The sequence below is a fragment of the Mustelus asterias genome, chromosome 4, assembly GCF_964213995.1.
Source record: "Mustelus asterias chromosome 4, sMusAst1.hap1.1, whole genome shotgun sequence".
In the NCBI taxonomy this organism is placed as follows: Eukaryota; Metazoa; Chordata; class Chondrichthyes; order Carcharhiniformes; family Triakidae; genus Mustelus; species Mustelus asterias.
Genome location: NC_135804.1, coordinates 39,789,622 through 39,806,023, shown reverse-complemented (window position 1 = coordinate 39,806,023; position 16,402 = coordinate 39,789,622). Strand labels below are relative to the sequence as shown.

At 39.0% G+C, this 16,402-nt stretch overlaps 1 protein-coding gene across 3 annotated transcripts in view; it reads right to left on the bottom strand.

The window, feature by feature from the left end:
* Positions 1 to 1,392: 1,392 nt before the first annotated feature.
* cyld (cylindromatosis (turban tumor syndrome)) overlaps positions 1,393 to 16,402 on the bottom strand; it is a 61,165-nt gene continuing 46,155 nt past the window's right edge. For all 3 annotated transcript variants that reach the window (XM_078210874.1, XM_078210875.1, XM_078210876.1), the window contains 6 exons: positions 13,707 to 13,773; positions 11,178 to 11,310; positions 9,869 to 9,977; positions 6,521 to 6,639; positions 4,429 to 4,645; positions 1,393 to 2,921 (listed from right to left, as the gene is read on the bottom strand). In XM_078210874.1, coding sequence (XP_078067000.1) covers positions 2,737 to 2,921; positions 4,429 to 4,645; positions 6,521 to 6,639; positions 9,869 to 9,977; positions 11,178 to 11,310; positions 13,707 to 13,773 — 830 coding nt within the window. In that variant the 3' untranslated portion in view covers positions 1,393 to 2,736. The remainder of the gene's footprint in view (positions 2,922 to 4,428; positions 4,646 to 6,520; positions 6,640 to 9,868; positions 9,978 to 11,177; positions 11,311 to 13,706; positions 13,774 to 16,402) is intronic.

Below are 16,402 nucleotides of genomic sequence, written 5' to 3'. Positions count from 1 at the left end.
CTGACTTGTGATGAGGTACCCTCAACCCTGCCCAACCCCACAATGGCGACACAGCTGCAAACACATTTTTGTACATTTGGAGGTGTTGACTTGTCCAAAGATAAGCAGGTTAGGTGGATTGGCCATGTTAAATTGCCCCTTAGTTTAGGGACACTAGCTAGGGTAAATGCATGTGATTATGGGGATAGAGCCTCAGCGGGATTGTGATCGGTGCAGACTCGATGGGCCAAATAGCCTCCTTCTGCATTGTATGGATTCTATGATTCTATGACTTGCAGATGAAACATTAAACCGAGGCCACATCTACCTGCTCCAGTGGATGCACAAGGTTCTATGGCACTACTTCGAAGAAGAGTCATCTCTGGTGTCCTGGCCAATATTTTCCACTCAATCAACATCACAAAAATAGACGATCTGGTCATTATTATATTGCTGTTTGTGGGAACTTGCTGTGTGCACAATTGGCCATCGTGTTCTACAAGTGACCACACTTCAAAAGTACTTCATTAACTGCAAAGCAGCTTTGAGATATCAGGTGAGATAGCAGGTGACTGTGAAAAGCACCAAATAATTCAAGTCTTTCTTTTGCTTCATTTCAAATATTTAAAGAGAGAGGTCATCTCCATTTTGGGGCACCTTCTTCCTCACCAAACTGCCATGGCATCCTGAGTTCTGAAAAAGAGTCACTGAACTCAAAACATTAACTGTGTTTCTCTATCCACTGATACTGCCAGATCTGCTGGGTTTTTGCAACACCTTCTATTTTGATTCTATGATATCCTGCTTCGGTTTTCAAGGGGAAAGGCCTCCTATTGGTCCTCCAGCTTCAAAAGCCTGTCCAGCATTCTTCATTGGACAGCAGCTCACCCTCTGGCCATTAATTGGTCAATTTGGGGAAATCACCAATGAGTCACTGTTTGCTAGACAATGTGGGCTTCCAATTTCCATTTGAACTGATGGTGGGGTTCAAAAGCCTACAAGGAAAATCCTGCCCCTGATCTTCAACCTATTCATGCTCTACCGTCTCATGGTTGGCGTATTCATCTGCAGGGCTGTACTCCATACTCAAAAAAGGTAATGCTGAATCAGAATACTAATCAAATCAGTGTGCAACAGTCTTGTTAGGAAAACTCTGAACCAAAGAAATGCCCAGTGCCCATTCTCCTTGGAGCAGAAATAAATATCATTATCTTTCTTCATGCATAGCAGCTCAATCTGTAACTAAATTTAGAATTACCGAACTCCAAATTTGAAGGGCATGGTGTAACCCATGTCATCTGACTTACAGAACATGTTAAAATCTAGAGGTACTTAACTGAAATTTAAAAAATAATGGAAATACTCCAAGGGTCCAGCAGCCTTCATGGAGAGAGAAATTGAGTTAAGGTTTCAGGTTGATTGATGGTTTATCAGGTGCTCCAAATTGCTACAAGAGAATACTTTGGTATTTTACCGATTCCAGTTATTTCTTTTCAAGTACCATATCAATATACAGTATTCTGATAAAAATACAATTATACATGCTTACCAACAATCAAAGATCTTTTAGACTGATAAAGGCCCCATGCACATAATACTAAACTTTCAGATTTAGCTCAGACTGAATACAAATTGATTTTCAAAATTAATGGGATCATAGTACAATCAGGATGAAGCTATTCATATATACATATGTATTTAAATTTATTTTTCAAACTCTCTCTCTCAAGATGGTGTGTGGCAGAGTCCAAGTGTGAATGCAATCCATTAACTGGGTGCCGGAAAAGGTTGTGTACATTCCGCTCAGCTGTATTTTCTCTTACTACTTTAGAGAAGTAGCTTCCCTTTGATCAACATCTCCTTCAGATACAGATTCCTTTGTGCAAGAATAAATAAGGAGAGAATTGCTTCCCAAAGTGCATATTTTGCAATGATAAAAACTTAAAAGATAAAGAACAGTTCTCCGATCTCTGCATTTTACTGTATTACCCGATGCAAGGACCTGACCAGTTAGGTCTTATCACAAACAAATAGAAAGATACAAACACTAAAAATATACTTAAACTCAAGCGTTGCTGTGTCTCTAATTCTTATTAACAAATGTTTTTTTCTTCGAGGTTCAAAAGGAGAAAAATTAGAACTTTCCAAGACCAAGCCCTATTCCAGTGTAACCAAGATTCTGGAAAATTACAATAATGTTCATATGTGCACAAAAATATCACATGTTGATAATAGAATGGAAAACATCATCAAGAAATAGACTAATAGTGATTGACTGCAAAGAACTGGGAGTCATGGAAAGTTGCACCAACAGATGGGGGCTGACAATAAAAATAACTTAATTTGTTTGAATGCAGGATCGCTACTGAGCAACATGTGCCAAATAGTTAATGAGTGAGTTAGGAGTATGCATGTTGCAATTAGTCAACGCTATTCCAATGCTGTGTAGGTTAATAAAACAATTTTCAATGATAAATCTGTTAAAGCTATAAAGGTACAGGATTCATTGAAGCAGTACCTACACACTTTTTCAAAGTTAAATGAAGAAAAATTCATTATTTACACATGAATTCATTTTGGAACAGGCCTTAAAGTGTTCTACTCTTACAGTAAATTACTGAACACAATACTAGATATATTCTACAGTGCAAAACATGTTACAGCAATACTTTCACTTTATTTTATGCAATTTAGACATCAAGTGTAATAAATTAGCATTTGGGGCTGTCTCTTTAAATACTAAAGGGATCACACAGTCTATTTGTACAAACTCATAGTTGGGCTCTGGTACATGCACATGTATGCATCACATAGCAGTCTCCGTGCAAAGCCTTGGATACTTTTAGGATCCAATCCATGTAGTTCCTCTGGTGACATTTTTAAATATTCTCCTACCTCGGGACACTGAGTCACCTGAGGGATGTTGTAGCCATTCTGTCCACCTACAAAAAGAAACAAAAAAAGCAAGTTTTTAATTTTAATGCATTTTGTATGAATCAAAATCTTTGAATATGCAGATTATGCAGAGCGTAATTAACACATTTTAAAAACAATTTTAGTCCTGGTATTACAAAAAATGAACAAAATAAATTAGTTCAGCTTGAATTTCATTCAGCAACCTTGCTGCTTACTCACCAATAAAAAAAGTACATCTGCATGACTATATTTGGAAACATCTACATTTAGGGAAGATTTAAAACCAGCTAGGATATACCCTCAGTCAACAATTTGACTTCGATACTATTAGCATGATGAAAGCAGCATTGTTGTGGCTGCGAATGTGGGGGGGTCGGGGGGTGGAGAATATTTGGTTGCTACAATGCATTTATTTTAGCGAGAAATTCACAGAATATCAGTTCCCAAATCTAAGCAACCCTGAATCGATCGAAAGTCAGGTGAAAAGACAAGCCAATGCTTTTATTAAGGTAGCGTGTTTTCATTTAAGCACGTACATCTGGTGATGTGCAATTTTTTAAAAATTCTTTCATGGGAACTGAGCATCACTGGTAGGCTAGCATTTGTTGTCCATCCTTCACTGGCCTTGAACCGAATGGCTGGCTCGGCCATTCCAGAGGGCTGTTAACAGTCAGCCACATTGCTGTGTATCTGGAGTTGCATGTATGCAGAACGGGTAAGGAAGATTTCCTTCCTTAAAGGACATTAGTGGACCGTATTGGTCTTTATGACAATGACATCTTAGAAGTCCTTCTTTGGCTGTGAAGCTTTGAAACCTCCTGAAGATTTGAATGGTGCCATATAAACGTACAGCCTCTTTCAAGATGGTAAAGGAAAACTTAACTAAAATGTAATTTTTAAGCCAAACTTAAGCGACAAACTCATTATTTCCCAAAGCATTCGGCTTTGCATACATGCATACAAAGTACATATATCAAATGTCCTGCAATATATTAAAAGCATTTGAATTCCTTACAACATTCATAGAAATAAAAGTTTAGACAACTAAAATTTGCTGCAGATTCAGGAACATTAAGACAACAGCATCCTGTGTTTCAGTTGTGATGAAATGCAAACTTTTCCTGCATTTACAGTATTGTCTTAGAGACAAGTTACCACCATGCAGTATGCCCTTGGCTTTCTGCAACTCAATGCATATTATAATGTACTTCAGCATGTTCAAATTGATCCCAGTACTGGCAGAGAAACTTCAACTACGAGACTTAACTAATTTTTAGCACTCCTGTGCAACAGAATTTAAAATGCTCATGAAATATAATGCAATACAACTAAACCGATGATATAAAAACAGAACAATAAAACTCATTTGTAGATACTAGTTATTACAAATAAAACTTCGGTGTTACATTGCCTGTTATTATTTGCAACACAAAGTATCACTGGATACAAATTCTGGTTTCCAACGCAATAACACAAAGAGCATAAAACAGTGAAGACGCAAAAGAAATACAGGTCATGAAAACTGTACGGTACCATCTCGATCTGCCATGCTGTCGAAAAACAACCAGGCGGAGTCATCTGGGCCATATTTGACAAAAGCCACATAGTGACTAGTCTCTATACAGAGCACAGCAAACAGTTTCATCGTCTGTCTGGGCACACAACACTGCCTCCAGGCATAGTCAGCCATCTGTTCTGGTAGAGTTACTTTTCTCTGCTTATGTCCTTGCCTCTTAGGATGGAGATGTACCTGGAACAAAGAACTGCATCAATGCAAACTTAAAGGCACCATTACAATCTTCTGCAAGGTACAGAGTCTGAGTAGTCAAAAGTTCAAATACTCCTTTTTGTCCAAATTATTTGGGCATCACTGCCGAGGCTGGATTTAATGCCCAACTTTTCTTTTAAAGAAGGGACAGATGAGTGGTTTACCAGACCACTTCAGGGGACATGTTAAAAGTCAATTACATTGGTGTGAAAGACCAATGTCTTGGTAGGCCAAAACCAGGTACGTTTCTTTCCCCAACATTAGTGAATCAATTAAATGTTCGTAACAATTTTATAAATTAGTATTCATTGTTATGCTGGTACTTTCAAGTTTGAAGAGAAGCAAGAGTTGAAAGCAGCCACATAGAATTGTTCCCCAGGTAGCACATCATGCCCCTGCCAGCTCTCTGCAAGAGCAACTCAGCTAAGTCCTACTGCCCAGTCTTTTCCCCGTAGTCATGCACATTTTCTCTCTCCAGATAATTATCCAATTTCTTTCAAAAGCCATGATTGAATCCGACACCACCACACTTTCAGACTGTGCATTCCAGAACCCAACCAAAATAAAAATATTTTTCCTCATTTTATATTGTGTGGATAATTGAATTATAATCCAATACAATTTAAATGTAATAACACCTCCAATTGACTGAACAAATTTCCTTTCGATCACTTTGAATAAGTGTCCTGAAATGGTCAGGATTTACGTACAATATGTTGTATTTAATACTTGTCTTCACTCTTCTCAAATCAACAGAAACAAGCACAATAATCACAAACCATCGGGAGGGACACAATGAGTAAGAGCATTCCCACTGGCTATGTTCCCCCCATCCTTACTGTTGATAAAAATCCCTACAGGTAAAGAACAGCTTCATCATCAAAGTGAGAAACTCGAAAACACACTGCCACTTTCTAAAACAGCTCTGTAGTGCTGTAGTAGAAGTGTATAACCTAGTTTAGTTTTGTAAAAGAAGTTGATTTGCATGCCAATCTTAGACAACCAAACATCATTCTAGAACAAATAAATGATCAGTCAAGACTTGAGGCTATCATTCACTGAACATTAATGGGGCCAATGGATGTGCCCCGCTAAGTGCAATTATTCTGGATTTGTTAAGTGTCCAGTTATCTATAATACTCAACCCAACCTATGAAAACTGGTGACTCATTAATGGTGCTCATTAATTAATGGTGTTAATTCAAATTAAATTTAGATTTAAAATTGAGAGAGCAGAGTCAAAATAAGTCACAGTAAATAAATAAATTGTGCACATTTCACTACAGAGGAAAGGTTGAGAGGTGATATGATTGCATAAGTTCTATTAATGCAGACATGACAAGTTATTACACGTTGTTCAGAACTGTACAACCAAAGGGCACAGCCTGCACTTGAAGGAGGGGGTGAATTCAGAAATAATGTTTCAATGAACAAGTGGTCAATCAATGGAAGAGGTTTGCTAGGGAGGTGGTGGAAACAGTTGGTACTACTTCAAACGCAAATTAGATTTTTTCTGAAAATAACATTTTGTAGTATAGTATATGGGGAATTTCAGACATGTGGTAAGTGTAATAGTAAAGCTTGGGAAGAACTGCTGACATTGCCCTCTTTTTAGCTATGATTCCAGTGTCTGTCAAAATGGTAGAATGTAAAAATGTCAACAAAATGGATATTGACTTATTTTGTCTTGCAATTTCTATGAAGGATACAAAACAAAATTATCAGCTTGAACACAATCATTGCCATTTCTTCAAGGGGAAAGTGAAAATTTAATTGATAACTGATGTCTATTCTGCTTAGCATGGAGTCTCACATTCTGTCATGGCATCTCTATAATCCACAAAGAAAAATACCTACTTGGGTAGTACAAGCTTTGCAGAACTGCTTGATTTTCCCAGCAGTTATATCAATGTCCTCATAACATTCTTTGCATTCATAAAGTGCAAGACCTCCACAGATACGACAGTCTCTGGGTGCTAAAATAAAAAGACAAAACGATTAGCTAGTTGCATTATATTTTGAACTGTTCTGCTATGTTACAATTTTAAGAATTTGAATATTTCAGTACTCTTCGAAATAATTTGCCCCAAATTTTTATATCTGCACATTCATTTCTAATGACCACTAGGAAATTTGACTAAGGGATTATCTGTCTGCAACATCTTCCAAGTTTTGAGTCAGTAAGTGAGCAGCCTGTTCTATGATTCTGCGCACTACACTAGCAACTTTGGCAATTGGGTGGAAATAATATAAAACACTACCCTCACCTAAAGTTCAGTCAGTAAGTATCCAAGAGGCATATTAATGAATAATGCAGACCAGCTGTCAAGTTCCAGATTAGTTTTGTGTATTGAGTGAACTAATTTCAGCCGGATTGAACATGAAAGCATTCAAACTTTCTTCAGTGTACCTTGGCAGGGGGAGGGTGAGAAGAAAACTCAGAGTACCAAGGGACATTACCCCTCATCGCAAACAATGAACGAGCCACAATTTCTTTCAGTGCAACAAAAATAAATTCTGTCCTTTACCCTGTGCAAGTAACTACATGTCTCTGGCTCCAATTCCATTAACCTGTCAGGGTAAATCTAGTGACAAGAAAGCTTTGTATTCTATCGGAGCAATCTTCTCCAGCCTCATGTCCGCATACATGTACCTTACATTCTTCTGATACAAAGATTATTTGCCCTGTGTCTTCTACTTCAGTACCAGAGACAGATCGTTCAGCTACTTTGGTATTTTCTCCTAAAACTACTTTGTTTCAATACTCTCTGCTATGCCTGTCAAAAGTTTCCTAATACCCTTAATTGCAGCTTGGTAAGAGCTTCGAGACATTAGCGCATAAGGAATGTGCTAAAAGAGGTTGCTGTTTTTATGGAATAGCTGCCAACAATTAAGTTTACAGATGAAGCTGAGCTACTTTGGAAACAAATTAAGCACCATCTTCCGAAGAGGAAAAAGTTAAGTAGGGTACTTCTGCTTCATTTTATTTGCTCCAAAACCAGAAGAGAAACTGTTGCACTGCAAAAGGCTACTGTTTCCATGGAAAATATTTGTCTCAACTCAACAGCATGGTTATGGACATGCCGATAGTTCTTTCAATTAACTTTTAAAAAATTAATTTACGGGATGTAGGCATCACTGGCTAGGCCAGCATTCATTGCCAATCCCTAGTTGCCTTTCAGAAGATGGTGGTGAGCTCCCTTCTTGAACTGCTGCAGTCCCTGAGGTGTTGGTACACCCACAATGCTGTTAGAGAGGGAATTCCAGTTGAGTGACTTGGAGGGGAACCTCCAGGTGGTGGTGTTTCTAGGTATCTGATATCCTTGTTCTTCTAGATAGTAGCGGTTATGGGCTTGGAAAGTGCTGCCTAAGGAACCTTGGTGAGTTCCTGCAGCATATCTTGCAGAAACTAAATGACACTCTGAATATACCAACTTGGCTACCCAAAGTTGTATTTGTAGCTGATGTGTCACCAATGTGGAGATATAACTGCAGTGATGCTGATGTTAGTTGAAGATAAATATTAGTGAGGGCCTTGAGCTGACATCTTAAAAATATCTTAATCAATGTCAAAACAACACAAAATGTGTACTGTTGAAAGTACAGAATTCTAAACACAAATCAAATCAATACATTAGCATGATGGACTTGCGGAGTTAGTGGATCAACTTTGGATGGCAGCAGAACATAATGAAAGTAGCTACAAGCAGAAATTGACTATCAAGTTATTGAAATTGAGTTGAGGAAATAGGAATCCCAAGTCAGGAGAATTTGTAATCTACGAAGTAATCATCAGAAATTATTCTGAGCTTCAGGAATTTTCATCTGCTGAAGAACATGTTGTAAAAGGAAACCGCAGAGCTGAAATTGGGTTTCTTGCAAAGTGGTACTCCCTCAAGTGGCTGCTAGCTATATTACAGTTGAAACTTTAGTTGTAAGGCAATGAAAAATCGTCTTTGCTTGCCTGTAACTAGTGGCTATGTTCATTTTATCATCAATAAGATCTTTAAAACTTGTCATACAACAAACATCAGATACCTGACTATCCGTAGCCAGACACACGGGGAAAAAAAAACATGAAAGCACGAATTCAGAAGCCGGGGATCAGCCAATGTGGGAGATGAAATCAATCCACAATTACGCATTTGTTGCTTAAGGGGGGGATAACTTGTGTGAAATGGAAAGTTTGATAGTAAGAATGGAAAAGTGGTGCTCTCAAATGAAAATGTAGGTGGCAGATACATAGGATTGAATGTCCCAGTCTCAGTAATTTAGTGAAATCGGCAGCAGAAGAAATTGTACAATATTTACCATACTGTGGTGCAGCTGCTGAATTGGAATTGTTCAATATTGGAGCCTTAACATTAGACATCTTTTAATAAAATGGACAAAAAAGGACCATGAAAACTAAAGTTTGCTTTATGTGGAGACATGTAACATTCAAAAAAGAGACTTACAGACTCAGCATCAAGGTAACAAAGGGGCAAATGGCACTCAAGGTTGTTCAAATGAACATGGGTGCGTACTAAAATAGTAAAAACGTCTACTCAATGAGGATAAAACAATACAACCAAGAAATAAAGAAACAAAGCTTTTGCCCCTTTAGAAGATACAACGGATCTCTTGGAATGACGATTCCAAGTAGCTAAATGCTAAGTTTAAGTACGATAACTCTTTCAGTTAAAAATGTTTGAATGGTCGCTTATTCATAACTTAGAACTCTTGAAAGGAGCTGCAGATCTGAGTAAATTACATTAATATGACATAATTAATAGTCTGAGTGACTTTTGAGGAGGAACACTCCAGGAAGGAACAGAGAAAGAAAAAATCAAGCAGGGACAGACATTTTAATGGGCCAAATAGTCTTCTAGATGTCTGACAGCAACACTGAATAAAAGCAATTAATTATAAAGGCATTTAGAAGTACACTAAAGTAGATAGATAGATACCCTACAGTGCAGAAAGAGGCCCTTCAGCCCATCGAGTCTCCACCGACCACAATCCCACCCAGGCCCTATCCCTATATCTCTACATATTTTACCCACTAATCTCTCTAACCTACACATCTCAGGACTCTAAGGGGCAATTTTAGCATGGCCAATCAACTTAACCTGCACAGCTTTGGACTGTGGGAGGAAACCGGAGCACCCGGAGGAAACCCACGCAGACACGAGGAGAATGTGCAAACAGTAAGTAGTTACTTACTGTCTTCTAATAAATCTGTGATATCCAATTCCAAAGATGGAAATATCTTATTGAACAACTTGAAATCTTTTCCGAATCGAGGCATCTGAACTATGAGACACGAAGGCGCCTAAAAATAAAAATTAATCAAGCATAAGGCATTTCAGTTAGCCATATTATTTGTTAAATTCAAAATGAGCTCCAAGCTCAAATGAACTTTCAAAGTTTTATATAATTTACTTGTGAGAACTTAAAGCACTTCGGTTGTTTTAACAAGACATTATGCAAAGGACTTAAGTAACCAGGTTCTCTCAACACGTCCCATTTCTCAGTTCATCTTCCACTAAACTTATTTTCTTTCATAGAATCATAGAACCCCTACAGTGCCGGAGGCCGCCATTCGGCCCATCAAGTCTGCACCGACCACAATCCCACCCAGGCACTATCCCCATACTCCCATGCATTTACCCTAGCTAGTCCCCCTGACACTAAGGGGCAATTTAGCATAGCCAATCCACCTAACATGCACATCTCTGGGCTGAGGGGGGAAACCGGAGCACCCGGAGGAAACCCACGCAGACAGGGGGAAAACGTGCAAACTCCACATCGACAGTGACCCAAGCCGGAATCAAACCTGGGTCCTTGGCGCTGTGAGGCAGCAGTGCTAACCACTATACCACCGTGCTGCCCTTCTTTGATTCATTTTCAGGAAAATATTTATGTTTATTGCAGTTTGCAAACAAAAATCAACTAAAGGAATGGTATAATGCCTTCTTTAAATCAGAAGGGCAAATATCCAATCCAGCTTTTCCCCCATTAAATATTGTATTTTTAACACAGGCTGCTTGATGATTACTTTCACAAGGAAACACAATTATTTATTTATACTGTAAATAAAGTCTTTGTCCCGTAAGATGAGCAGTTCCTTATTTAAATCTGCTTCCTTACAATGAAAGACCCATAATGGCAGTGCCAATTCCCCATTCTATTCATGGTTAGTAGCTCTCTTGAAACCCACTAATTTAACTTCAGATTCTGGTTGCCTGCATGACACTTTTGTCAGCAACTATGTTACTGACATGGATTTTGTCTAATTTAAATGCAGGTCAAGAGTCGTAGAATATCTGTGTATAGCTACGCTTTTCCATGTTTGATAAAAGACAGAGGAGATCCAGCAGATCCAAATCTGACCATGTAAGTAATGAAATCCAAATATCAAAGCTTTCCAGATGAATCAAGAGGATGAACACTTTATTAACTTCCATGCATCCGAAAGCACAACTGAAATGTTGTTGTGCAGCTCCGAGATATTCATTTAAATACCACATACCTCAGCAAATTTAAGGTCACTGGTAATAAAGGACCATTCAAGTAACTGCTGAATTGTTGGGACGCCAACATTTTCATTTTTATCCATGAATATTTGGTAAAAGAAACAATCTTGTACTTTTTGTCCAGCTGATCTGTGTTGAAATAAAATTTTAAAAATGAATTCCACATAAAATTTGTCCGCCCAACAGTGAAGTCAGTAAATATGGCACTGAGAAATACAAATTGAGATGATTGCTGGTCCCAACCCCAGTCCCTGCTGTGCTTGCATCTCAAATACAGCAGAAGTACACATTAGTATTAGTATCCCTGCATAACCTGGACAGCTAGAGAGACTCAGTTTTCAAGTGAAGACTTTCCTCCTGCTGCCTGCAGAATGAGGCACTATTTCAAGACAAGATAAAAAAAGGTGGTGAGGAAATCCAAATATTTTCATGCCATACTAATTTTAGAGCCAGGTTTTTGGCAAGGTAATGTGGTAATCAAGAGGCAGAGCAGGCAGGATTGTGACAGGTTTGTAGGTTTTAGTTTAAAAAGGACAATGAATGATGAAATGTGCTGATTGGGTCATGGGTACTGTCTCTTCTCAAAAGTTCAGTTTTCACAGGATGTGCGAAACTCTGGCTAAGTCTCTGTTTTTGCCCATTCTTAATTACCCAGAGACGATGGTGTGGGCTGTTTGTAAATTTCCCCAGTTCTTCTACTGATGGGACACCTAACCCAATAAGAGTAGAATTCCAGGATTCTGGTCTGGCAATAATAAAGGGATGATGATTATATGCCCAAGTGGGGATGTGTGACCTGGAGGGGAACTTGCATACAGCAGAATTAGGGACACAGAAACAGGATTGGGCCATTTAGCCCTGTGTCCCCGTTCCATCATTCAAAAAGATCATGGCTGATCTGCCACTTAACTCCATATACCTACTTTTGCCCCATTGGTTAATAAAAATAATCTGTCAATCTCAGCTTTAAAATTTACAATTGATCTAGTGTCAATTGCCGCGTGCGGAAGGGAGTTCCAACTTTTCTTATTTTACACCTGAAAGGTCGGTCTCCACTTTACTGACTATGATCTCTGGTTCTAGACTCAACTAGCATAAATAATTTCCCCCACTCTACTCTGTAAATCTTAACTTTCCAAATTCCCAAGAATACAAACCAATTTCTTTAACCATTCCTTGCAGCTTAATCCTTGGAGTTCAGGTATCATTCTATTAGATGGACAATGTTCTAGTCAAGGGTCATCGATCTGAAACATTAACTCTGTTTCTCTCTCCACAGATTTTAACAGATCTGCTAAGCGTTTCCAGCATTTTCTGTTTTTTATTGCAGAAGGTGGATGGTGTGCACGTCCAACAAAATGCTTTGTGCATTAGAAAGTCTATCAGAAAGTTGGTATTCAATGTCAAGAAGGATTCCGGCACGAATATGGCACAGGACTTTCAAGAGCATGCAGCCTATCCTTCTCTGGATTGAAGTGATGACCAACTCCATCAGTGCACTCAAGTCTCCATTGCATCACAAGTAATTTCCACCGAAGGTTTGAGTGCTACAGTGGAAGCTCGGACTGGCTCCCTTCCTGCCATGCAAGCTCAGATCGTTGCCATCAGGACTATGGATATCAGTGTTCAAAGGGGCTTGCAGTGCATTACAGTAGTCCAGCAATTTATTTCTAACAGATTACTAAGGTTGCTGAGAGTTGCAGTAGTTCAACTGAATATAGGATAACAGCATCTATGCTCCCACCTCGGCCACTCCACCTTACTGCAGCCCGTCAACAAATCTGCTGCTACCCTTGCCTAGATATTGCAGTCTGCAGCCAGGCCTTCCATGCTCAGAGCTGAGAGAGGTTATCCCCAAAGTCTGTGGTCTCCTCCAATGAAATCCTGCAACCTGTTACCCACCACATTGTAGCCACCTGCTTAAGAGCACTAAGACTGGTGAAGGCACAAAGGAGATGGGCACAAAGGAATGCAGGAAAGTGATCAGCATAAATTTGCATGCAATTTCATTCATAAATTTGGTTTGGAATGTTTACTTTGTAGTGGTGTATACTTTTTCAATGTGACCACGATGTTGATGTGATGTTAGACAAATTAATCTCTGCCCACTGAGACAAAAGTAAGTGGTCACATGATACCTTTCGATGAACAGCAAATCTGGGCCAGCAATCATCTCTCAATTATCACTAAAACAGTAATTGGTCATTCAATTTATTTGCCATGCACAAACTGGCTGCCACAATTCTCTACAATTCTCTTTAGCTATATTTGGACATTTTCAGGAAATAAAAACACTGTATAAATGCAAATTTTTTGTTCCTTTTAAGACTGAGACAAAATTGGACAGGAAGTTCTCAACCATGAAGCCACTGTCTTGACCACATGTAAGTAATTAAATCATGGACTGGGGTTTTCCACTTCTATTTTCATCAACCCAAAATTTTTAAAATCACATTGCAAACACTGGCCTCCAATATGATTTGTAATGCAAAGTCTTCAGTTGGCCCTGATAAAGGTTTGCTTACCTGATTTTCAACAAAGGTTCGACCTTTAATATATGATGAAACAGTATGTTGAGAAATTCTTCAGGATCTATAAAATTGGAAATTTTGGTCAGGTAGACAAACAAACAAATGCCCAAAGGCCTGTCTTATTAGCATTATAGAACATTCTTTAAAATTTACAAAATATTTGATAGACAAAGTCATTCTCGATCTACTCAAGATATAAATGTGTGGAAACGTTGATACCCATTGTTTACTATTTCCATTTAAATCTTGCATTTCAAAATGATCACCACTTAAAAGGCCTGAATCTTCCGAGCAGCAGCCATGCTGCATGCATGCCATATGCAAAGGTTTTCCCAATCTGACACTGCTATGTTTCTTCTGGAATCTTCCAATTCAGGCTGTCACAGAAATGTGCAGCGTCCCTGGGGAACTCCTTAGGTAGTCTCCTGGACTTGCACAATTTCACAAGCTGTACTGTCTGGAGATAATACACATCTCTTTAACCTGTGTTGAATGCTTCCTCCACCCACATTGTCTGTACATTTAAGACCTGGCTGGCTGTAGAGATTTGCATTCTAATCAGTATTCTGTAATTTGATTTCTGTGTCTGTGCCCTGTTTGAGAACAGAGACCACTCCATCTGACGAAGGAGCATTGCTCCGAAAGCTTATGGTATTTGCTACCAAATAAACCTGTTGGACTTTAACCTGGTGTTGTGAGACTTCTTACTGAACTCCTTAGGAGCAGAGAAGAATCGGGGGAAGACACTTGCTGCCACATTCTGCCCGGTAAGTTTAGTCCAGTCTTTTGAGTATGTGGTGGATGGTGGGTAGAGGAATTGCTATCAGGTCTGGGGTGAGTCAGGTCTGATTGGTGGTGGTGAGGGTCCATGAAAATCAGTTGTGGAGTTACCCAGGTCTTAGACAAGGATTTGATCTGTTAAACATTTCCTTGGTAATTATTCAGGTGAATACTGTGAATCAAAATTTGGGATAATATGTTCCTGAAAACTTCTCAAACCACCATAAAATCCTTACAGTGCAGAAGGAGGCCATTCAGTCCATCTCTGCAACAGCATCTTACCCAGGACCACCCCATGCCCTTTTCCCTTAAACCCGCACATTTACCATGGCCAATCCACCTAACACCTAATCTGCACATCTTTGGACCATAGCAGAAACTGGAGCACCCGGAGGAAACCCACTCAGACAAGACACAGGGAGAATATACAAACTCGACGCAGTCACCCAAGGCTGGAATCAAACCTGGATCCTTGGCACTGAGGCAGCAGTGCTAACCACTCTGCTGCCATTACATCTCAGGTATAAATCATAATGGATCCCTCTTGGGTTGGGTGGGGCAGTCTGCAGGCTTTTGTTTAAATTAAAAATTGAGACATAGATAAGAATTTTTTTAATTTGACAAGTCTCAACCAAAAACTTCTGATCAAGCTCATAACACAAAACTGAAAATTAACTGATTCAAAAGGAAATATTCTGATAGAGGCTAAAACACAATGTTGAGGACAAATCATTGAAGCTTTACTGTACACCAGGCTATAAGGACTTAAAGTGATCATGAATGAGACTGGTGCAACACATTGTTTTTTTTAAACAAGTCAGTTAGTTTCCTGTTTTAACAAAGTCCAAAATAATATTGGGGTGCAATGCTTTATCTAGGAAGCTTGGATCTTATTTGTCTCTCTAGAGGGGACCATGAATTGGATCCAATTGAAATTTGAATTTGGTTTTTGGAGCAAGCAAGGAATGGATTCAGGTTTGGCCAGTCCACTCTGAGCATTGACGTTGCAACTTTAAGAATGGAGTAAAAAAAATTAAAATTGTCAATAAATAACATATATAGGAAGTCTTTTCAAAGATATGGGCCATTAAATTGCAGAATGATCTGACCTGTAAAATGTTACTTAACTTCATTATCATAAGAAATAGGGGTAGGAGTTGGCCATTCAGTCCATCAAGCTTGCTCTGCCATTCAATAAAATCATGGCTAATCACAGTGGCCTCAATTCCACTTTCCTTACTGCCCCCATAATCCTTAACTCCTTTTTCAATTAAAAGTTTAACTCAGTCTTGAACTTATGTTATGACCCACCCTCCATTGCTCTTCACGAAAAAAAACTCCAAAGTCTCAAGGCTCTCCGACAGAAGAAATTTCTCACCCCATCTTAAATGGGATACACCTTATTTTTAGTACAAGATAGCCCTACGAGGGGAAACAACCTCCCAGCATCTATCGTGTCAAGACTCCTCATGTGTTTCAATAAGATCACCTCTCATTCTTCTAAATTCCAAGGAGCATAAGACCAAATTGCTCAATCTTTCCTCATGACACAACCCCTTTATCCCAGGAGTCAGCCTAGTGAACCTTCTTTAAATTGTTTCAAATGAAAGTATGCCCTTCCTTAAATAAGGTAACCAAAAAAACTGTACACAAGAGTTCCAGGTCTCGAGTCCATAATGCCCTGTACAGCTACAGCAAGTCTGCCCTACTTTATACTCCATCCCCCATGCAATAAAACGTCAATATTCCATTTGCCTTCCTAATTACCTGTTGCAGTTAGTTACATGCTAGCTTTGTGATTCATCTATGAGGACAGCCAGATCCCTACGTACTGATGCATGTTGCAGTCTCTCTCCATTTAGCATACAAACATTCAAATTAGGAGCAGGAGTAGGCTATTTGGCCCCTCG